The 24,583-nt window shown below is 36.8% G+C and overlaps 1 gene segment (V, D, J or C); it reads left to right on the top strand.

Annotated features, from left to right (window-relative positions):
- The first annotated feature begins 20,187 nt into the window (after positions 1-20,187).
- On the top strand, positions 20,188-20,756 carry LOC141504243 (immunoglobulin kappa variable 3-15-like). The segment is given in 2 exon segments: positions 20,188-20,236; positions 20,440-20,756. Coding segments are annotated over 2 exon segments (366 nt in total).
- The last annotated feature ends 3,827 nt before the right edge of the window (positions 20,757-24,583 follow it).

Here is a 24,583-nt window from a genome sequence, read left to right as displayed (position 1 = left end):
TGTTGGGGAATCTATCCTTAAGTCGGTCTCTGGACACCTTCCACTCTTTTGCTCGTATTCCACTCATACCAAGCAGAACATGTCACTCTTCTCTTCCTTGTATCAGCCCTTTGAATGCTTGCTGGCCCCCATGTTGGTCCTCCTCCCAAACTAAGCAGCCCTGTTTCCTTCAGACAACCTTCCTTTCTCTTGGCCTCTGGTCCTTTCCCCATCCTGGCTTCCTTGCTCTGCCTGTCTCAGTCCACTGTACCATGGGTTACCCAGGAGGGAAAACTATGCCAGACATGCTCTAACCAGGGCAAGATAACATTCCCTTGGAACTTATAATGAAGTGAGTGATTCACATTTTACCAAGAAGGGATGGACACAAAGGAAAGAGGCACAACTATTCTGCAGATTCATGTTGTTTGATCATGTATATTTGTGTTTTCAGGAGGGCAGAATCCAATGAAAACCTTGCAGTCCGTCAGACACTCACTAGAGTTTGACCCTTCCAGTTATGGAGATGACTAGGATATGATACCCCTTCCTAAGTTCACAATAAGGGTCCCACCTAAACTAATGGGGCTCTGGTTCATTTTTATTGACATCAGTAGGACACAGTGGAGCATATGGATGATGTAATAGTTTTCTCATTCTTTTGCCACCTGCCACAATTTTTGAGCTTACTTTTTGGAAGATATACTTGATTCAATTCCTTCTTAATAATTTCTTCTTTCCTTTTGTTCTTCCCTCCATTTGCCTCTTGATTTAGTGCCACTAAGAAAAAATAACATATAAGGACTGCAATAAAGTAATCAAAAACAATAAAATCACAGCAAAACTAAAAGCATCATCCCTGGAATGATCAAGCTTTACCTGGGGGAGAGAGCTGAGAAATTTAATATTTCCTCCCTTATGTTATATTGAATTCATTTGCTGGTTGTTTTTGCTGAAATCTTCTATACTTTTCATTTTTATGATGTTTTTTAATCCTAATTAATTTGAAATTTAGGAACAGTCAGAGATGTATTTAAAAATTAATATAAAAAGGAAACTTTTTTAAAATTAAGACAAAATAAAGAAGTCATAATTTGGTATTTATTGATGTTCTGCCTCCTTGTTAAAAATAAAAAACAGATTAAAATATTGCTCCCTCTTTCTTTTTTGAACTCTTGTTGAGCAGAACAACAGGTAAATACATCTTTATAATTTAATATTAAAAGTTAAATAAAAATGTAAAAATAAGCAATTTGAAAAACAAAACAAGGTAAGTAATTATATTATAGAATTTATAGGTGTAGTAGAATAACCTTTCTGGACACTTACACAAAGATACTTCCCAAATACTAGGGGGAAAAAAACAAATAGGAATATCAGGATAAGTCTATAGTGAGTTTGTAAGAAAAATGTGATTGAAGGACAGAAGAGTTCATGATTCCCACATATTGATCCTCTTTAAACTTCAGTCCTGGGTGACCAAAGGAGATTTCAAAGAAATAAAATTGCAAATAATATAAAAATCTGAAGATTTCCAATTCACAGGGCAATTTTTTTGCAGAGTTGACAACATTTTTATTTTTATTTATTTTTTAAGGAAGATTTTATTTATTTTGAGTTTTTCAATTTTCCCCCTATTCTTGTTTCCCTCCCCCCACCACCCACAGAAGAGAGTCTGTTACTCTTTCCATTGTTTTCATGGTATATACATTGATCTAAGTTGAATGTGATTAGAGAGAAATCCTATCCTTTAGGAAGTAAAATAAAGTATAAGAGATAGCAAAATTACATAATACGATAACATTTTGCTTTTTCCCTAAATTGAAGGTAATAGTCTTTGGTCTTTGTTCAAACTCCACAATTCTTTCTCTGGATACCCAGATAGACTTTCTGGTTATATTGGCCAGTCTGAGAAGTATGAGATGGTACCTCAGAGATGCTTTAATTTACATTTCTCTAATAAGTAATGATTTAGAGCAATTTTTCATATGACTATGGATCACTTTGATTTCCTCAACTGTAAATTACCTTTGCATGTCCTTTGACCATTTGTCAATTGGAGAATGTTTTTTTTTTGAAAATTTGACTCAGTTCTTTGTATATTTTAGAAATGAGTCCTTTAGAAGCAGCTATAGCCCAGTGGATAGAGCACTGACCCTGGAGTCAGGAGTACCTGAGTTAAAAACGGGCCTCAGACACGTAATAGTTACCTAGCTGTGTGGCCTTGGGCAAGCCACTCAACCCTGTTCGCCTTGCAAAAAAAAACCTAAAAAAAAAAAGAAATGAGTCCTTTGTCAGAAATACTAGTTGTAAAAATTGTTTCTCAATTTATTACATTTCTTTTGATTTTGGTTACAGTGGTTTTGTCTGTGCAAAAGCTTTTTAATTTAATGTAATCAAAATTATCTAGTTGTTTTAATGATGTTCTTCATCTCTTCCTTGGTCATAAACTGCTTCCCTTTCCATAGATTTGACAGATATACTACTCCTTGATCTTCCAGTTTGCTCATAATATTGTTTTTTATGTCTAAATTCTGTATCCATTTTGATGTTATCTTGGTATAAGGTGTGAGGTGTTGGTCTAATCCAAGTTTCTTCCATACTAATTTCCAATTTTCCCAACAATTTTTATCAGAGTTTTTATCCCAATAACTGGACTCTGAGCTTATCAAACAGCAGATTACTATAATCATTTCCTGCTATTGCACCTAGTCTATTCCGCTGGTCCACCACTCCATTTCTTAGCCAATACCAGACAGTTTTGATGACTGATGCTTTATAATATGATTTTAGATATGGTAAGGATAAGTCACCTTCTTTTGCACTTTTTTCCCCCATTGAATCCCTGGAAATTCTTGACTTTTTATTTCTCCTTATGAATTTAGTTTCAATTTTTTCTAACTCATTAAAGTAATTTTTTGGATATTTGATTGGTAGGGCCCTAAACAAGTAGTTTAATTTTGGTCAAATTGTCATTTTTATTATATTAGCTCAACGTATCCATGAGCAGTTGATGTTTGCCCAGTTATTTAAATGATTTTATTTGTGCAAGAAGTGTTTTGTAATTGCTTTCATAAAGTTTCTGAGTCTGCCTTGGCAGGTAGACTCCCAGGTATTTTATATTGTCTGAGGTTACTTTGGGGATTTTTTGTTTTGTTTTGTTTTGTTTTGTTTAGGTTTTTGCTAGGCAATAGGGTTAAGTGGCTTGCCCAAGGCCGCACAACTAGGTAATTATTAAGTGGCTAAGGCTGGATTTGAACCCAGGTACTCCTGACTCCAAAGCCGATGCTCTACCCACTGCATCACTTAGCCACCCTCTAAGGTTACTTTGAATGGGATTTCTCTTTCTAGCTCTTTCTGCTGTATCTTGTTAGTCATATATAGGGTTTATTTTATATCCTGTGACTTTGCTAAAGTTGATAATTATTTCTAGTAGTTTTTTTGGACGATTTTTTGGAATTCTCTAGGTCATGTCATCTGCAAAGAGTGAGCGTTTTGTCTCTTCCTTCCCAATTCTAATTCCTTCAATTTCTTTTTCTTCTCTTATTGCTGAAGCTATCATTTCTAATATTGAAGTGTAGTAGTGATAATGGGCATCCTTGTTTCACCCTTGATCTTATTGGGAATGCCTCTAGTCTATTCCCTTGTTGCATATAATGCTTGTTGATGGTTTCAGATAGATACTGCTTATTATTCTAAGGAACAATCCATTTATTCCTACACTCTCTAGTGTTTTTAGTAGGAATGGGCGTTGTATCTTGTCAAAAGCTTTTTTAGCATCTACTGACATGATCTTTTGATTTCTGGTAGGTTTCTTATTGATTAATTAATTATACTAACAGTTTTCTTAATATTGAACCAACTCTGCTTTCCTGGGATATATCCTACTTAATCATAATGTATTATCCCAATGATAACTTGTAGTCTCTTTGCTAAGATTTTATTTAAGATTTTTGCATCTATATTCATCAGGGAGATAGGTCTATAATTTTCTTTCTCTGTTTTAACTCTTCCTGGTTTAGGTATCAGCACCATATTGGTATCATAGAAAGAGTTAGACAGAGTTCCTTCTTCACCCATTTTTCCAAAGAATTTATATAGAATTGGAACCAATTGTTCCTTAAATGTTTGATAGAATTCACTTGTGAATCCATCTAGTCCTGGAGATTTTTTTCTTAGAGAGTTCAATAATGGCTTGTTGAATTTCTTTTTCTGAGATAGGGTTGTTTAGGTTTTTAATTGCCTCTTCATTTAACTTAGGCAACTTATATATCTGTAAATATTCATCTATTTCACCTAGATTGGCAAATTTATTGGCATAGTTGGACAAAATAATTCCGAATTAGTATTTTAATTTATTTCTCATTGGTGGTGAGTTCACCTTTTTCATTTATGATACTAGCAATTTGTTTTTCTTCTTTCCTTTTTTTAATGAAATTGATCAGAGGTTTATCAATTTTATTGCTTTTTTCATAAAACCGGCTCTTGGTTTTATTTATTAGTTCAATAATTTTCTTGCTTTCAATTTTATTAATTTCTCCTTTAATTTTTAGAATTTCTAATTTGGTATTTAATTGGGGGTTTTAATTTGTTCTTTCTCTAATTTTTTTAGTTGCATATTTAGTTCATTGATTTCCTCTTTCTCTAATTTATTCATGTAAGCATTTAAAGATATAATATATTCCCTGACAGCCACCTTAAGTGTATCCCATAGGTTTTGGTATGTTGTTTCTGTATTGTCATTATCTAGGATGAAATAATTAATTCTTTCTATAATTTGTTGCTTGATTCACTCATTCTTTAAAATGAGGTTATTTGGCTTCCTATTAGTTCTTGGTCTATATCTCCCTGGTCCAATATTGCATATGGTTTTTATGGCATTATGATGTGAGAAAAATGTATTCCATATTTCTTTCTTTCTGCAAATGATCATTAGGTTTTTATGCCCTAGTAATTTATGCCCATGGTCAATTTTTGTGTAAGTACCATGTACTGCAGAAAAAAAGTATATTGCTTTCGATTCCCCCATTCAATTTCCTCCACAAGTCTATCATACAGGTTTTCTAACAGTCTATTTACCTCTTTAGCTTCTTTTTTGTTTGTTTTATGATTAGATTTATCTAAATCTGAGAGCAGGTGGTTGAAGTTTCCCACTAGTAGAGTTTTGCTGTCTATGTCTTCCTGTAGCTTTTTCAAACTTCTCCTCTAAGAATTTGGATTTTATACCATTGGGTGCACACATATTTAGTATTGAAATTAATTTATTGTCTATGGTACCTTTTAGGAGGATATAGTTTCCTTCCTTATCTCTTTTAACACTATCTATTTTTGAAGCTGCTTTGTTTGAGATAAGGATTTCTACCCCTGCTTTTTTTCATTTCAGCTGAAGCTACACAAGCTCCAACCTTTTACCTTTACTCTCTATGCATCTCTCTGCTTCAAATGAGTTTCTTGTAAAGCAGCATATTGTAGGATTCTGGTTTTTAATCCACTCTGCTATTTGCTTACATTTTAATGGAGAATTCATCCCATTCACATTCAAAGTTATAATTACTAACTCATTATTGTCCTCCATGCTATCTTCCCTCTGTTTGTATTTTTCTCCTCTTTCCCTTTATCCATATTCCCCAGTATTTTGTTTCTGAATACCATCACCTTCAGTGTGTTTGCCCTCCTATATCAACCCCCGCCCCTATTGTGTTTAGGTAAATGGAAGACAGTGTTTGTGATGAGAAGGTCATGAGATTCACAAGTCTTCAGTAGAAGGTGACCATAGCTGTTGCTGTTTCCAACTCCATTCCTCCCAAGGACTCCCTCCCACTTTGGTAATCTGAGCCTCCTCTAGCATGAAATTCACGCAGAATTATAAGCTTGTCCTCTTTTGGGACATTGATAAGGGTCTCCAGGTCTTCATAAAATTTTTCTATAACTTCATCAGTGTTAGTCATGGTAGGAGAGTATCCACTGATGATAGTGGCATGGCTTTGTCTGGTAAATGGCAATCTCATTGTCATAAGACTTTCATTAACTCCTTTTGGTTGGCCTTCAAGAATGTTGACTAGATTTGTTTTGATTGCCAAGTCTACATGGCTTCACAACATTTCCTTTCACTGCCGCCACTCCAGGAAAAAGGGGGTATCTAGCTCCAACTTCAGTAAACTGACTTTCATTTGACAACCTAGAGTCACTCAGAATTGCTATTTGGATACCATACCTGTCGAGTACTCTCATGACAAGAATTGTTAGTCTTTCAGTTCTATTGGATCTTGTGTTGTCTATGACTGTGGACATGTTCTATGCACTGATGTTGCATATAATGTTCTTTGATGAAGTTTTTGCATTTTTTGTGTCTCCACCTGCCACCTGCCTTGGTAATCATGCCAGGGTTGGGTAAACAGAAAATTTTAGGGCACCTTTCCAAGCCCCTTCCTCACATCAGGAGTTAAGCAGTACCATCCTTAAAAGGGCTTCTTAGTCATCTAGAAGACTGCAGCTTTCGGGGGGAAACAATCCTATGATCCGGGCTGCCTGTGTGCAGGGTTGTGACTATAGTTCCCAGTATATCCACACCTGATGCTTTGTAACTTGTCTGTAAATATAAGCTTATGAGGAATGGTTATGAGTGATGTCTTTTGTTGTATGTATGTATATTGGATCTAAGTGCCTCCCTCTTCCAAAGCCATCATGATTCAGCATAGCAAGATAGAGTCAAGACAACTGGTGAGGGCTCTAGATGAAGTGGATGATCTTGGCATCTTTGAAGTCTTAACAAGCTCCAATTACTCCACAGCACCTGCTTCAGTTGACTTCAAGACCTTTGGAACAAATTGTTCTCCTCTGACCATTCCATCAGTGCAAGACTCACATGCTTGGGGTAGACACCCCCCACTACTCACTGATAAGTTTGTGACTCCTTCAGTTGCCCTCTACTTGGTTTAGCCCACCTGCTGGAATGGTTTACTGGGGTATGGTCCCTGTGCATGCTACAGCTTTTTAGAGTCACAGGTGAGAGTTAGGTGACTCAGGTGGACATCAAAGGTGGAAAGCAACCCTGAAAAGTGCTCAGCAGTCCTCACACCAAAGTACTAGTCTTCCTTGAACACACCCTACAACCCTAACATTTCTAATACAACATTGAATAAGAGTGGTGATAATGAGAATTCTTGTTACACACCAGATTTTATTGGAAATGCTTCTAGTTTATCCCAATTGCATATAATGCTTGTTAAAGGTTTCATATAGATACTATTTATCATTTTAAGGAACAATCCATTTATTCCTATGCTCCCTAGTGTTTTTAGAAGGTATGGGTGCTGTATTATGCCAAAAGCTTTTTTAGCATCTGTTGAGATAATCATATGATTTCCTTGTTTTTAGGTTTTTGAAAGGCAAATGGGATTAGGTGGCTTGCCCAAGGCCACACAGCTAGGTAATAATTAAGTGTCTGAGGCTGGATTTGAACTCAGGTACTCCTGACTCCAGGACTGGTGCTCTATCCACTGTGCCACCAATCATATGATTTCTCGTTTTGGATAACAGTTCTTTTTTCTTTTCCCCTATTTACCTTTTCCTGTATCTCTTGAGTCTCTTGTTTGAATATCAGAATTTTTCTGTTTAGTTCTGCTCTTTTCATCAGGAAAAATTGAAAGTCTTCTATTTCATTCAATGTCCATCTTTTCCACTGAAAGAGAAGCATCAGTTTTACTGGATAGTGAATTTTTGGTTGTAATTCAAGCTCCCTTGCTCTCCAAAATATCATATTCCAGGCCCTTTGATACCTTAATGTTGATGCAGTCAGGTCCTGCAGAATTAAAATAAAAGAAAACAAAATTAGCAGAAATCAAAATAAATTAAATATTCAATGCATAAAGTTTCTTTTTTATGGAAAGTTTTTGAAAAAAATAGTAAAAATAACAACAATTATTATAATGGCATTGATTCAGTGCTGAAAAGGTTGAAATGGGTTTTTAAAATATTAAACATTTTCATCCACATAACCACACTGCCAGGGAGATGCTATTTTTATCTCCAGTTTAAAAAGTTGCAGAAACTGAAATAGAAGATAAATGACTTGTCCAGAGTTAACAACCAATAAGTGCTTGATTGCTTTTGAATTAAAACTTTCCTCATTTGCAGGTCCAATATCCTTTCCAAGGCACTACTCAGCCATCTTTTGCCAGATTTGGATGATAAAGGAAGATTCCAAATAATGGAAACATTATTGCCTGATGGTACTTTGTTAAAATGTGCATTACTTTACAGTATATTCTTCACTATTCTTCATATTATTCCAATAGTGAAATGGATTTGATCCTGGAGCAAAAGAGAAAATTTTCATCCCAAGACTGAGGAAGGCAGATGCATTAAAGTTGGGGGTCAGGGTCTGTATGGAAAAAAAATGACGCTCATTTTCTGAGAGCTGAGGACAATTATTGGACATATGCAATGAGAAACAGAGGCAGTGGGGGAGGAAGGAAGGAAACAAGGGTGGGGAGCAACCATGGACAACAGCTGATGAACAGAGGGATTACCACACACCACTGACCCTTTGAGGAGTCTGAGAAAGGAGCAGTGATGCAGAGAAGCTGGATTAGTCCTGTGAGAGTCAGAGACTGCAGCCATCTATGGAGAGAAGGCTACTGACTGATAGACAAGATAATGGTCTAGATGGCAGAAGCTCTTTCACCTTATATATCAAATTTTAGTTGTATATTCTGTAATCTTATGTTGCTTTTTTTTAAGTTCGGAAGGATTTGGAGTTAAGTAACTTGCCCAGGGTTGCACAGCTGAGAGTAGATTTGAACTCAGTGTCTCTTGTTTCCAGGGTCAGTGCTCTATCCACTGGATCACCTAGTGACTACCCTAAGTGTTTGTTAAAAATCCTGGGGCTACTCCTTTTGCTTGGGCATTAATATCCCAACATTCTGATAGCAATTGTGTAGAGTCAATGAGGAAGAAAAATGAGTTTTCCTTAGTGTAAAAAATAACATTCATCTAACAATTGCTTTTATATCAAACTTTTGATCTTATAGGGGTTATTACTTTTCAGTCAGTTCACTGCCAACTATCTCAAAAGTGTCAATCTAATTCAATTTTCTAATTACCCCCAATCTCATTTTTAAAAAAACACACACATCTTAATTTAGCATAAACCTGGGTTATACAAAACCAGAAGATATACCATAGTTTGTCAATTGACTTAAATCTCTCATACTCTTTCTCTTTTACATCGATTTTTAAATCACTTCGCAAAGCACACAAAATCAATCTTTTTACTTAAACAAAGTCAAATCAGCTTATAACTTCTTCCTACATGCTTTAACTACCTTCCATACTTCATAATGGTTCAAGACCCCACCTTCTCCATGCCTTTTTATTTTTCCTTTAATCCTTTTCATTCTATTCCCATCTTTCAAACCATTACTCAGACTGAACTACTTACATTTTCCCTTAATATGCTGTTCCACTATTCTTTTCCATTTCTTTTTATTTTAATACTTGCTATTCTGAAGTAGATTCCCATAGCTTAATTACAAGTGTATTTTTACAGCTATATAGACCACACTGTAATACATGATTCCAATTTTCACAATACGTATTTCCTTTCAAAGGTTTTAATACTAACACTTCTTGATTTTAACTGGCATAACTTTTGAGAAGGCAAACAGTCACTCAAAAATCCCACAGCTTAATTAGACTATCCCCTGCCCCCCTCTTCAGATAGAGTAAACCAAATAACTTCTCTTTAAGGGGACAGTCTTAAATCTTTTCTGGTGGTTCTTCTGTTCTAAAATCCTCATTTGTCCCATTATTTTCTATAACATTTTGGTAGTGAAATACAGAGACTGTATTTTCACTAATAAACTCCTGAAGCTATAATTTTACCATAAAGTATACTTGGATTCATTCTGTTAAATGATCAATTATTTCCAGCACATGATTCAGTTTACCTTTTTCTAGCACTTCTATATAATCAATTTATTGGCAAAGATATAATTCCTGTCCTGGAATTTGCTTCCTCAAGCTTTCATAATATAAAATAGCATTTCTTTCATGATTTGTTATTTAATACAGCTAGTAATATTCACTGTCCCCTTTTTTCTATTTCTATAGCTTCAAATAAATTCCCTTTTTAACACTTGTTTTTCCAAGTCTTCATAAAACAATTTCCTCTATCTCTTCTATTATTTAATCCTTTTTCTTAATTCCTCTTTCTGCTAACTTCAAGGTCAAGATAAGAGCCAGGACTACAAGTGGCAAGCAAAAGAAGGAGGAAGGAGCGGGAAGAGGCAGAGTTACAGAGAAGAAGCCAGGGGAGAGAAAAAAAATCAACAGTATTAGAAAAAATCAAGAAGTTTTAGAAGTTGAGACATGCATCAAAAATAAAAAAAGGGATAAAATTATAAAAGGAGTCAATAGTAAAACTCAAGCTTCAAGTGTCTACATATAAATGACCAAAGTTTAGATAAGAAAATACCACCACAAGAACTAGAGTTTCATCAAAACATCAGGAAGCAAATTTGACCTCAGCTATCATTGTGATAATGGGATATAAATCAAAACTATAACTACTTATTACACAAAAGTAACAGGAGTGGAGGTGGTCAATGTAGAGTGGAATTTTATATTAAGAAGTTATAATCATGTCAGGCAATCCATGAAACAGAATGGGACATATCTAGAGAGTTTTGAGTAAAGGTCAGTTGAGGAAGAAACTCAGTGTTTGTGGACTTGAAATAGACCACCTAGACAGAAAGAATAAATAGCCAAAGTAGAAAAAGGAGGTGGTCATATTCTTTGCTCAGAGACAAGCTAGAGCTATGCTGTGGGACTTCAGTTATGTAGATATCTATTTGCATTTTCTTCATATGCCAAAGTCTTGCTTTGCCTTGGTGATAATTTTCAAGCTTCAAAAGGTAGAGAGACCAAAAGGAAGAAATTCTATCTTAAGTTTAATTTGCTTTAACTGGGAGGAGTGAAAATTATGGAAAATCAATAGAGGTAGAAAGTATTCATCCTTGACTCTATGAAGTAGGAAAGGAAATCAGGACCTACAACAGTTAAATGGACATTATCTGATTTATACCTTAGAAGTTGTTGTGGGGGCAGCTAGGTGGCACAGTGGATAGAGCACCAGCCCTGGAGTCAGGAGTACCTGAGTTCAAATCCAACCTCAGGCACTTAATAATTACCTAGCTGTGTGGCCTTGGGCAAGTCACTTAACCCCATTGCCTTGTAAAAACCTAAAAAAAAGTTGTTGGGAAAATATATTTTGAAGGGATCAGATGAAAGAGTTATGGGTTACAATAGACTCCACTTATGCAGAGAAAGTGATCCTAGGAGGCATGGAAGATACCTATGATGAAATTCTGAAGTTACAAAGAGAAATAATTTTAATAAGGAATAAAAACTTTATTGATTAGGAAAGACCTATGTGAATAAGGAAGAAATTGGCAAATAACTTACATTTAACAAATTTTACATTAAATTTAATTTTTCAAAGAAGAAAAATTTACTTTCCCTCTCATTCTCACATCACTGAAAAAATAAAGGGGAACCTTGCAAGTTGAAGTTAAAATGTTGATGTGAAGCTAGGCCCAAAGTTTTTCCCAAAACAAATCTAAATAAAGTCTCTACATAAACTTTAAAGCTATGAATCCCAAACAAAAAAAAGAAGAAAGCAAGTTCTCAACTCAAGATATCATGATGTAACTTCAGTGAAGGGCTGTCTCTTTTGGATAAAAAGGAGGTATAGCCAAGCAAAGGTGGGAGAGCTAGAAAATCAGAGAGAGAGATTCTTAGCCACAGCACAGATCAGGTTACGTCTCAACAAACCAGAGTGGTAACAACCCAAAAGTGAGAGTCTCAAACCCAGTTGGATAAAGTTTGAATCCTGGGAATGTTGGTGCAACAGATAGGACTGGGTTGGGCTACCCCAATGCAGGAAACAAACTGCTACATAGTCAGTGCTTTGACATAAAGGAGGGAACAAACTTCTGCATAGGAAAAAATTTGGCAAGAGGTAAACCAGGGACCAAACATAACCTCAGCACAAAAAGCTTGGGATTATATTTCCATACCCCAGGAGCAGAGCTCAACTATAAAAATGAACAAAAAAAGCAGTAATGATAGAAATCTACTATTCTGATAGGGATGATAAAAATACTTATCAGAAGAGGAAAGCAGAGACAAAATGACTGAAGGTGAAGCCTCAAAGGAACTTATGAATTGATCTCAAATCCAAAAAGATCTCTTGGAAGAGTTCAAAAAGAATTTTAAAAAACAAGGAAGGGAATGGCTAGGTGGCACAGTGGATAGAGCACTGGCCCTGGAGCCAGGAGTACCTGAGTCCAAATCCAGCCTTAGACACTTAATAATTGTCTAGCTGTGCGGCCTTGGGAAAGCCACTTAACCCCATTGTCTTGCAAAAACCTAAAAAAAAAAACAAGGAAGAGAAGAAGATGAAAAATGGAGAAAAGAAATGAGTCATGGGGAGAATAATGAAAAAATTGAATGAATAAATCAATTTAATTAAAAGTAAAAATGAGCAAGTGGAAAAATAATGTAACTCCAAAAAGTAAAACTAACCAACTGGAAAAGGAAACATAAATGCTAACTGAAGTAAATAAAATCTTTAAAATTAGATTTAGACAAATGGAAAATAATAACTCTTTGAGACACCAATATTCCACTAAACAAAACCAAAAGACTGAAAAATATAAGAAAATGTAATGTACCTCTTGGGGAAAAAGATCGACGTGGAAAATAAATCTAGAAAAGACAATTTATGAATTATTGGACTACGTGAAAGACTCATTCAAAAAAATAGCCTGAAAAATATCTATCAAGAAATTATCTGGGGCGGCTGGGTGGTGCAGTGGATAGAGCACCGGCCCTGGAGTCAGGAGTACCTGAGTTCAAATCCAGCCTCAGACACTTAATAATTACCTAGCTATGTGGCCTTGGGCAAGTCACTTAACCCCATTGCCTTGCAAAAAAAGAAGAAATTATCATTGAAAACTTCCCTAATATATGAGAACAGAAGGAGAAAATAGTCCTTGAAAGAATCCATTGATCATTTGCAGAGATTCTAGAATAAAGATCTCCAAGTATTGTAGTCAAATTTCAGAATTCTCAGATAAAGCAGAAAATACTGTATAGTCAAAAAGAAGCTATTTAAATGCCAAGGAACCACAATCAGAATTATGCAGTATTCAAAGAACAAAACTTTATTTTCCCTCTAATTCTCACATCACTGAAAAAAATAAAGGGGAACCTTCCAAATTGAAGATGTTGATGTGAAGCTAGACCCAGAGCCCAAGAAAGGATTGGAGGGACTGGAATATGATATTCTGGAGAGCAAAGAGCATTGGTTTACAACCAAGAATCAACTACCTTGCAAAATTCAGAAGAAAAGATGGACTTTCAATGAATCACAGGAATTTCAAATTTTTCTGATAAAAAGGCCAGAACTGAACAGAACATTTGATCTTCAAATGCAATACTCAAGAGATGCATACAAATTGGTTCCTTACGTAAATTTACATCAATAACTTAAACTAGATACAATTCTACATGGGAAGACAAAACTTGTAACTCTTGAAAATTGTATTCCTCTTAGGATAATTATAAGGAACACACCTAAAGAGAGGGTATGAGTACAGATTGACAGTGAAAGTGATGATGCTTTAGCTGATATTTTAGCTCATGAAGGTTAAATATAGTTAGAGTAATTATATTTACACAGTGTGGTATAGATAGATCATGAAGTGATCTTGCTTGATACTATAACTAATGAACATTGTAATACTGTAGGGACAGAGGGAGGGAGTGAACGTATAAGGTCTGGTCATAAATAGATTATAGAGTGATTTTGCTTTACTGGATACATTAGTTAAAGTTAGACAGAATGTACATAGAGGGGGAGGATTTAAATAATCCTTGAAGTGATTTGCTTTATATGATATTTTAGCTCATGTGGATTGTCTATCCATAAAGAGTAGTTGAAAAGAGGATATGGTATAAAGTGATTATATTTTAATGGTATTTATGACTCTTGAGGAGAGCATTTCTAATAGGACAGGAGCTGTACTAGACAGAGGCTGTGGGTATGAAGTGACTATGAGGTAATGTTACTTATGAATCAATCAGCTAATCAACTGAGCAGCACAACTTCCATCAGGATGGATAAAAGGAGTGTATTTTGACAAAGGGGTTGTGTGTAAAAGACAGGGTTAAAGTGATCAAGGCATGACAAAGGATTATACAAAGAGAAAGCGAGACATTAGAGATTAATAATAACACATGAGGAGGTACAAAGACGTGTCATAATAGAAAGAGGGGAAGTTGTGAGCATTTAGTAACTCTTACTCTCAACACATTTGATCCAAAGAAGGGATAACATACATTCCCAACTGTGTTTAAAAATGTGTCCTACCCCACAGGAAATAAGGGGAAGGGGAAAGAAAGAGGATGGACTGATAAAAGAGAGGGAGGAAAAGTAAAAGAAAAAGTAAAGTTAAAGGGAAAAGAGAAAAGGAAAGGAAAAGGGCTGAGGGGAAACATGGGTGATCAAGTTCAGAGGCAGCAGTCAGAAGCAAAACATTGATGAGGAGGGATAAGGGGAAAGGAAAGAGAAAAGTACAAACAAGGAAAGATAACATGGAGGAAAATGCAAAGTCAGTAATATAACTGTAAATGTGAAATGGGATGAACTCTTCATAAAACAGAAGCAGATAGAGTGGATTAAAAACCAGACTATAACAACATGTTGTTTACAAGAAACACTTTTGAGGCAGAGAGATACACACAGCATAAAGAAAAAAGTCCCGAACAAAATCTATTTTCTTCAACTGAAGTAAATAAAGCAGGAGTATCAATCCTGATCTCAGACAAAATAAATGCATAAGTAGATCTCATTAAAAGGAATAAAGGAAGTAAATTGCATCTTCCTAAAAGGTACTATAATCAATGAAGTTATATCACTATTAAACATATGTGCACCATATAGCATCCAAATTCTTAGAGAAGAAGCTAAACTAATTACAGGGAGTCAAAGAGAGAAAAACAGCAATATTTGGAGGGCTTTATCCTTCCACAAAGTAAACTAGAAGCAAGTTAAGAAAATGAATACAATATCGTTACAACCATCCCTTTTAGTCATCACCCCAAGTCACTAAACTAAAGTATCTCCCTACTGTCTCCAGGAGCAAGTATAAAATGCTCTGTTGGGCATTCAAAGCTCTTAATTATCCAATATGCTCCTACTCCCCACCACAATCTAGTGACACCACTGATAGTGACAGCCTCCTGGATGTCCCACAGACAAGAATCACCACCTCTCAAGTCTGGAGATATTCCCTGACTGTCCGACATCTGTAGAACTTCCTCCCTCCTCCCCCTCTGACTGCTGACCTTTGACATAACTAAAATCCCATTTTTCTAAAGGGAACCTCTTCATTCTAGTGCCTTTACTCTTTATGTCCAATTCATCCTGTATGCAACTTGCTTTATAAACATTTATTTACACATTGCATCTCCCACTAAATTGTGAGTTCCTTGAGGGTAGGTGGTCTTTTTCCTCATTTGGAATCTCTGTACCTACCTAGCACAGTGTCTAGCACATATTCGTTGGTTATTATCATGTTAATTGATTTATGAATTGATTGATCCTATGCTGTTCCTTTTGTCATGACCACATATAAATTCAAATCATGGGATTATCCAATCTTTAGTTCACGGTCTCCTGGCATCACAGTCACATCAAAGGAACAGAGTCTATCCAAGAATTAAAATGTTACAGAAACAAAATAGCAATAAAGGTCTGCTTTTAATAGTTAGGTTATCTCAACCTGAACCATCCTTCCTTTCTCCATATGCATCCACCACTCCCCAGCAAGAGAACTCATTTACATGGTTTTCATAATCTAGTTCTGACCTATCAAAGATTATCTCACATTACTCTCCTTACAGATTCTAAATCCTAGTCAAGCTGATCTATCTCTAATTTCACATACTCATCATTCAATCTCCAGTATTGGGGAATAGAAAAAAAAATGAGGAATTGAAAGTTAAGGAACCAGATTGGAACCAGTAACCCAGTCACTCATTAGGTCTTGAGCAAATTGCTTCATCTTCTCAATTTCCTAGTCTCTAAAATGAAGGGGCTGGGGGTGCAGCTAGGTGACAGTGGATAGAATACCCACCCTGGAATTAAAAGGACCTGAGTTCAAAGCCAGCTTCACACACTTAATAATGGCTTAGCTGTGTGATCTTGGGCAAGTCACTTAACCCCATCGCCTTAAATAAATAAATAAATAAGGAAGAGGATGAATTTCTGACTCCTCCTCATCTTCCTCCTCTTTATGTATTTTTTTTAGGTGGGCTAAGTGGCTTGCCCAAGGCCACACAACTAGGTAATTATTAAGTGTCTGAGACCGGATTTGAACCCAGGTACTCCTGACTCCAAGGATAGTCGGTGCTTTATCCACTATGCTACCTAGCCGCCCCTCTCTTTATCTATTTTTATCACTAAATAGTCTCTGGACCTATAGAATAGTGTCTTAAATTGGCATTTTCCTCAGTCTCTCTCTCTCTCTCTCTCTCTCTCTCTCTCCCTATCTGTGTCTCTGTCTCTTTCTCTCCCACACACAGAGACACAGTAAAATCATCAAATAGGTGACTTGGCTTATAATTCTTCCTCAGAAAAGTCTCATAAATAATTCCCCATGAAGTCGAGCTTTTACCACTTGGAAAATGAAGCCATTATTTGCCCATATTTTATGTACTGTTTAGGGTTTTTAGCCTTTATATAGCAATAAAATTTTATTGCTTGAACTTTCCATATAAAGTCATTGAAATTGATGTCTGTTGCCCTATATTTTAGTGTCGATAACTGTAAAAATGTCAAGGAAAAAATAGTTTAAATGCATGCCTCACCTCTCATCTTTACTCAAACAAATCAGTAGTCTGAATATACATAGAACTGATGCAGGAATGAGTTTTACATCAGGAATGAGAAATTTTCTGTCTATGACAACAAGGATGATATCTGATAATTGTGTCTTTATTTGGTGTTTATCATGTCTAGTTTGAAATAATTCTTTTCTTAAAGAAAAAGTGAAGACTAAAGATATGAAGATTCTCTATGGTCTCCAGTCCTTACCTTTTTCATTCTTTTAGGTTTATTTTTTTTTTTTTTGCAAGGCAAATGGGATTAAGTGGCTTGCCCAAGGCCACACAGAATTATTAAGTGTCTGAGACCGGATTTGAAGCCAGGTACTCCTGGCTCCAGGGCTGGTGCTTTATCCACTGTGCCACCTAGCTGCCCCTCATTCTGTATTTCTTACCCACACATTCTAACATATTTTCAGTTTTTTAGGGGATACACATATTGAATTGAAGTCAATGAACAGGCTAGTATATATTGATTTAGTTTAGGGAGTTCCAAAGTGTTATAGAATTCCTCTACAATATCTTCTCTAAAACAATATTTAGTAGAAACACTGTAGTAATTTTAATATAAAGTTCTTTATGCAACCACCTTTGGAAAGACAGATTGCCATAGAAAGTTGGGATCCTATCCCCATACCATTCTTGTGAAATAAAAGTTGAGAGTTATTCCTGAATAACAACAGCTGATGGCTAGGGGAGAGGGTTAGGGGGGTGGGCAGGATAGGAGAAAAAGGCTGGGCTACCTCACCATAAAGGTAATACGGAAGCTGAAATTATATTCAGGGCTATGCTTCAACTCGCTTGAATAGGTTGCTAAATTTTCATTGTAAATATTTAATGCTCAGATGTCAACAATTATTACAAATCACTGCTTGATTGATTGTTTTGTTGGGTTTTTTCGGTAAGAAAATAAAGAATAAATGTGAAAGTGTGTCCTGTTGTTTGTTTTTCAGGTTGGTTGTTAAACATTATTACCATAACCCTGATTAGATATATCATCAACCTTCCAATGTCTCTAGTCTTGAGAAATTATATTGCTTTAGTTCCTTCCATTTTATTACATATGATATCAGAAGTGCATGCTGTTTGGTTTTGCTGAATTGTTTTTCTCCATTCTTTCTAATATCTTGGTTACAAGGGAGATCTTGCTCTACTGAAGTGACAGGGTTAGCTTTGCAAGTAAATAGATTAAATGAAAAGAAAATAACAAAATTAGCAGAAGTCAAAATAAATAAAATACACATTATATAGAACTTGTCTTTTTATAAACACCTGGGGGAAACAATAACAATAATAATGGCATTAATACAGTGCCTTAAAGATTTCAGCATGTTTTTAAATTTTAATTAAACAGTTTCAATCACACAACCACATTGACAGGGAAGTACTATTTTTTTTTATCTACAGTTTAGAGAGATGCAGAAACTGAAATAGAGGATAAATGACTTTTCCAGGGTTAACAACTTATAATAATTAATATTTGGGACTGGATTTCAATTTCAGGCCTTTCTGATTTCAGGTCTAGTGTCCTATCCAAGGCTTTACTTGGCTATCTCTAGTCCAGATTGGTTGACAAAGGAAGGTTCCAAATAATGGAAACACTGCCTGGTGGTATAATGTTAACCTATAAATGTATCCTCATTGTTCTTCCCAATATCCCAGCAGAGAAATAGAGCTGATCCTGGAGCAAAAGTGAAAAATATCCCCCAGAGACTGAAGAAGATGGCAGTATTCAAGTTAGGGGATAGGGTCTGTGTGGGGGGACACTGACTCATTTCCTGGGAGCTGAGGACAGTTATTGGACGTGTGCAGTGGGAAACAGAGGCAGAGGGGGAGGGAGGCAGGAAGTTGGGTGGGGGGCAACCATGGGCAACAGCTGATGAACAGAGGGATTACCATGCACCTCTGACCTGTTAAGGCACTTGAGAAAGGAGCAATGAAACAGAGAAGCTGGGAGAGTCCTGGCAAAGTCAGAGGCTGTATATGTGTCTGGAGAGAGGGCTGCTGACTGATGGACAAGACAATGTCTAAATGAGAGAAGTTTCTTTCACTTTATATATCAAATTTAAGATTGTGAATCCTATGATCTTGGGTGCTTTTTTTTAATTTGGAAACAATTGGGGTTTAGTAACTTTCCCAGGATTGCACAGCTGAGAGCAGATTTGACCTCAGAGTCTCTTTTCCCCAGGGATGGTGATCTATCCACTGGGTCACCTAGGGACCACCCCCAATGCTTTCTAAAGATCCTGGGGCTACTCCTTTTGCAAGGGAATTTATCTCCCAAAGCTCTGGTACCATCTGTATAGAGTCAATGAGGAAGAAATATGAATTTTCCTTAAGGAATAAGGGTCTAACCACATCCTGGCTTCTTTTAATACCCTTTTAATGATTGATTAAATTAATGAATTTATAAAAACACTAACTAGGAAGTTATTGTAGGGAAAACACTGTGCTAAGAGCAGGAGCCACAAGAGGATGGACAAGAAAGAGAGTCCCTGTTGTCCAGGACCTCAAAAAGTAAAAGGGGACATGTTCCATAATGAAGATTTCAATTACCAATAATAGACAAAGGCCTTGGAATTCTCTAAATTCTGCAGTAATGTGATAATAATTCTTCTTTATTAATATAATTAATTCCAATCAAACCATATCAATTTCAGAAGCTAAACAACTGTCCATTTCCAAGGACTTTGGTAGCAAGAAATTTCATTATGAGGTATGGTAAATGCACAAATGGGGACTAATACCCAACTAAATTTTACATAAATAGTAGAAAACACCCTTCTGGTGTACTGATTTGATTGCCTACAAATGCCTACCCATGATGAGACTGTCATGGTAAGCACTGTGAACTAGTGCAAGTGGAATAAGAATCATGGGTGATGGGTGAGTGCTTCAGGTTAGAATGGAGGGTCACCCCTGGGAAATCCTTGGACACATATTGGAATCACTTTCAGCCAGTCTCATTCTGGGCCTCAATTTTCTGTGTATCTTGGAGATTTCACATGGGACAGGGAAGGACTTAACACCATCAGATATCTCCATCTCATCCCAGGGTCCACAAGGGACTGGAACTCAGGGGTCTGGGTGCCCCAAGAGGCCAGATCACTGGGGCCTGTCCTCTGAGCAGGAGCCTCCCTCCCTGGGCTGTTTTGCATGGCTCCCTCCCAGCACATGAAACTCACTGATGAGAACAGTTATAAAAAGGCAGGTGGGGAGAAGGGGCTGGGCAGCTCCGAGCTCTGACACATAGAGATGGGGGCCCAGGCTCAGCTGCTCTTCTTCCTGCTGCTCTGGATCCCAGGTGAGCCTGGAAGACCAGAGAGAAGCCTGGTGTCCCTCTGGGAATGTCAGTGATTCTGAGGGTCAGAGAGAAAATGGGGCTTTCACTGGAGGCAGGGCCCAGTCCCAGAAGGGTGAATTCACAGCACTGACAGGGAGATTTTGGCTACTCTAAGTCAGAACTTGCATTTTCCTCACTATTTCCTCTTGTGTTTATGTTTCCAGATGCCCAAGGGGCCATTGAGGTAACCCAGTCTCCAGCCTCCCTGTCTGTAAACCCAGGAGAGAGAGTTACCATGTCCTGCAGGACCAGTCAGAGCATTAGCAATAGCATACACTGGTTCCAACAGAAACCAGGCCAGGCTCTTAAAAAAGTCATTCAACATGCAACCACTCTCCTTCCTGGGGTCCCTGCCAGGTTCAGTGGCAGTGGCTCTGGGACAGATTTCTCCCTCACAATCAGCAACTTGGAGGCTGAGGATGTTGCCATCTACTACTGTGGGCAGAGCAAGAGCTACCCTCTCACAGCGATACATCTCTGAACACAAACCTGCCCAGGCAGCTGCTGAGGGAGACCTCACTGTCCCTGGGGTTTCTCCTCCCCACACAGTGGAGATGCAGTGGTTGGGTCTGGGCTGCCTCTGGGTAGGTTTCTAAGTCCCAAGTGAAGATGCTGTGACTGTGACTAGTTCTGACTTGGATTTCTTTCCCAGCAAAGTATAATTGACACAGGTCAATTAATTAGATGATACCCCAAAATGTATACCTGACCAAGACTCCCCTTTCCAAATACTCAACAAGTTTTCTTGGAGCCTTTGCTTGAAGAGTCCAAGGTAGGGGACTGGCTACCTGGGGAGCCAGGTGATACAGTAGATAGAGCTGAGTATGTGGTTAAGGAAACCTGAGTTCAAATCCTACCTCAGAAACTTCCTAATTTTGTGATACTGGGCAAGCTACTTAAACTACTTTTAACCGAAATTTTCCAATCTGTAAAATAGGCACTATAATAACTCAACCCCAAGGGTTAGCATGAGGACCAAGTGAAATAGTAATTGTAAAGAGATCAGCACTGCGACTGGCCCTTAGGAAACTCTAGAGAAATAGGAACTGTTATTATTCTTGCCTCCAGTCACTTTTCCTTGGTTCCCATTGCTGGGAAGTTTGTTCTTTGTTTCAGTGTCTCTCTGTACCTTCCACACTTTGCTCATATTTCTATTTCTTGATACCAGGCAAAACAAGTCACAATCTCTTCCTTGTACAATTCTTTGAATGCTTGCTGGCAGTTACTGAAGATCCCCATGTTGGTCCTTCCCCAGGTTAAGCATCCCTGTTTCCTTCAGGCAACCTTCCTATAATCTTGACTTCTGGTCTTTTCCCCATCATAGCTGCCTTACTCCAACTGAACACCACCTAAGTCCATTCTACAATTGGTCATCTAGGAGGGAAAGTATTATTCCAGAGGAACTCTAACCAGGGAAAGAGGACATCTCTTTGAAACCTAAGATGATATAAGTGACCCATCTCTTACTGAGAAAGGATGGACACAAAGTACCAAGATGTACATGTTAGACACAACTACTCTGTGAATTCATTTTTTTTGATCATCTTTATTTGGAGGGTTGGGGGGGGCGTTGTTTGGTTTGTTTGTTGGGGTTTTTTTGGTTTTTGCAAGGCAATGGGGTTAAGTGATTTGCCCAAGGTCACATAGCTAGATAAGTATTAAGTGATGGAGGCTGCATTTGAACTCAGGTCCTCCTGACTTCAGGGCTGGTGCTCTATCCACTGCACCATCTAACTACCCCAACTATGTTTATTTGTGATTTCACTAGGGCAGAATACCATGAAGCACTGTAATCTGTGAGACACTCACTGGAGTCTGGTCCATCCAGCTATGGAGACAAGAACCCAGCCATACATGCCCATGCATGCTCTTTTGTTTTGTCCTTCCTAAATTCACTGCAAGGGCTCCAACCAAAACAATGGGACCCTACTTCATTTTTCTTTACATCAGCAAGACACAGTGTATCCTATGGATCATCCAAATAATTGTCTCATTCTCTTGATACCTGCCACAATTTTTGAGCTTATATTTCGGATGACATATTTGACTCTACCCCTTATCAATAATTTCTTCTTTCCCTTTGTTCTTCCTTACCATTTACCTCTCCATTTGCTTCCCTAAGTACCACTGTGAAAAAATGACATATAAGGACTGCAATAAAGTAAATTAAAACTATAACATTACAACAAAACTAAAAGCTACATTGCCGCAATGATCAAGAATCGTTGTCCCTGAGAGTCTCCCATTACTTAGGAGAGAACTGAGAAATTGAATTTCCCCTCCTTTATGTTATATTGCATTGATTTGCTGGTTGTTTTTACTGAACTCTTTCCTCATACCATTTGTTTTTTTAGGATTTTTATATTACTTTCTGTTTAAGAATAATCAGAGCTACATTTGAATATTAAAGGGAAAAGATAGTTTAAATGTTGTGACCTAATATGGTATTTATTGATGGACCTAACTTCTTGTTGAAATTAAAAACCAGATGAAAATACCTCCCCCTCTTTCTTTTTCAAGTTATTTGTTTTAAGAGTGGTCTTGCTGAGCAGAAGAACAGGTTGGGATATCTTTGTACATGATATTACAAGTTTAATGTAAAAATAAACAATTTGAAAAATCAAAATAAGCTAAGTAATTTTATTATATAATTTATAAGTAGTTGAATAACCTTTTTTGGAAAGAAAAAAATATCCCCTCTTCTCCCCACACTCACAAAGACACTGCTTAAATACTAGGAAGAAAGAAACAAATGGGAATGTCAGGATAAATCTATAGCCAAGTATGGGGGAGAAATGTGATTTAAAGATACAATAATTCATGATTCCAACAGAGTGATCCTCTTTTTAAATGTGAGGCCTGGTTGATCAAGGAAAATTTCAAAGTAATGGAAACTCTCTGACTCCAAAGATACAAGGTTGTTTTTTTTAAAAAAAAGAATTCTTGAACATTAAAAAACTAATCTTTTCCATAAACACCTATAGAACTCCACAAAAAATATAATCTCTATGGAACTGTGAATCTTCATTTCATACACTTTGGCTTGAAAAATAGTATATGACAAATCATATGCTTAACTTCCTATATGTCCTACTTTTCTGCACTGCCTTCTAAAGCAACTTTGGTTCTCTTCAATCCATTTTTTAAAATGTTATTTACTGATTTTTTTCATCACTATTGAGAATCTCACTTAGTTCTGACCTTTCTCTCCATTCACCAGGTTTCTTTTCAATCTATTCTACTGCTCTATGGATATTCTACAGGCTAAAGCATTGGCTCCTTCTAGTGACCTTCACGAAGCAAGGATTCCAATCTTTGCACCATCCTGACTTTCTCTGAATAAATCCATCTTTTGTTGATTCCTCCTACACTGGAGTATGTGAAATGGTTCCAACCTGATTTCTTAACTTCCAGTTCCCTGTTTTTTCTGCTACTAGTAAGCCTTCCACTTAATAAACCTTGGGCAAATTTCTTTATTTTCTCAATTTCCTCATCTCTAAAATGAGGGGGCCTAAAATCTATTACACCCTTCTCTTGCTGTTTCTTCTCCTCTATATCTATTTTTATAACTAGTCTCTGAACCTATCAAATAGTGTCTTGAACTGATTTCTTCCTCTGTCTCTCTGTCTGTCTCTCTCTGTCTCTCTCTCTGTCTCTGTCTCTCTCTCTCTCCTCTCTCTCTCTGTCTCTCTCTCTGTCTCTCTCTCTTTCTCTGACTGTTTGTCTCCCCCCACATGCACAGATAATAGAGAATCATCAAATATTACTCCCTTAAAATTTTTCCTTAGAAAGTTCTGTAAATGAATTTTTAATCCAAAAACACATTGCCCTTGAGTTCCAGATTTTTTCCACTTGGCAAGTAAATTCACTATGTCTATTTTAGACACTTTTAAGACTTTTTTGTCTCCTTTATGTGACAATAGAGTTTCATTGGTTGAATTCTATAAACATAAATAAACTTTATAATAACTATAAAGTCATTGGAATTGATGTCTTTAGTGTTTTCTGTCATCCTATTTTTTCAGAGGCAATAACTTCTTTAAAAATGTCAAAAAATTGGATTAAATGCATACCTCATCTTTGCTCAAACAAATCAGTAGTCTGAATATATAGAGAACTAATGCAGGAATGAGTCTCACATTGGGAATCAGGAATTTCCTGCCTATGACAATATGAATGATATGTGATTTCTGTGACTTTATTTGATGTTTATCATGTCCAACTCCTACTAAGTCTTCTCTCAAAGAAAAATGATTGCTCTAAATATAAGAAGTTGCTGAGTAGCCTCCAGTCCTTGACTCATTCCTT

This window comes from Macrotis lagotis, chromosome 1 (genome assembly GCF_037893015.1).
Source record: "Macrotis lagotis isolate mMagLag1 chromosome 1, bilby.v1.9.chrom.fasta, whole genome shotgun sequence".
Lineage (NCBI taxonomy): Eukaryota > Metazoa > Chordata > Mammalia > Peramelemorphia > Peramelidae > Macrotis > Macrotis lagotis.
Note: the sequence above shows the minus strand (reverse complement) of the source record. Positions and strands in the feature narration are given on the sequence as shown.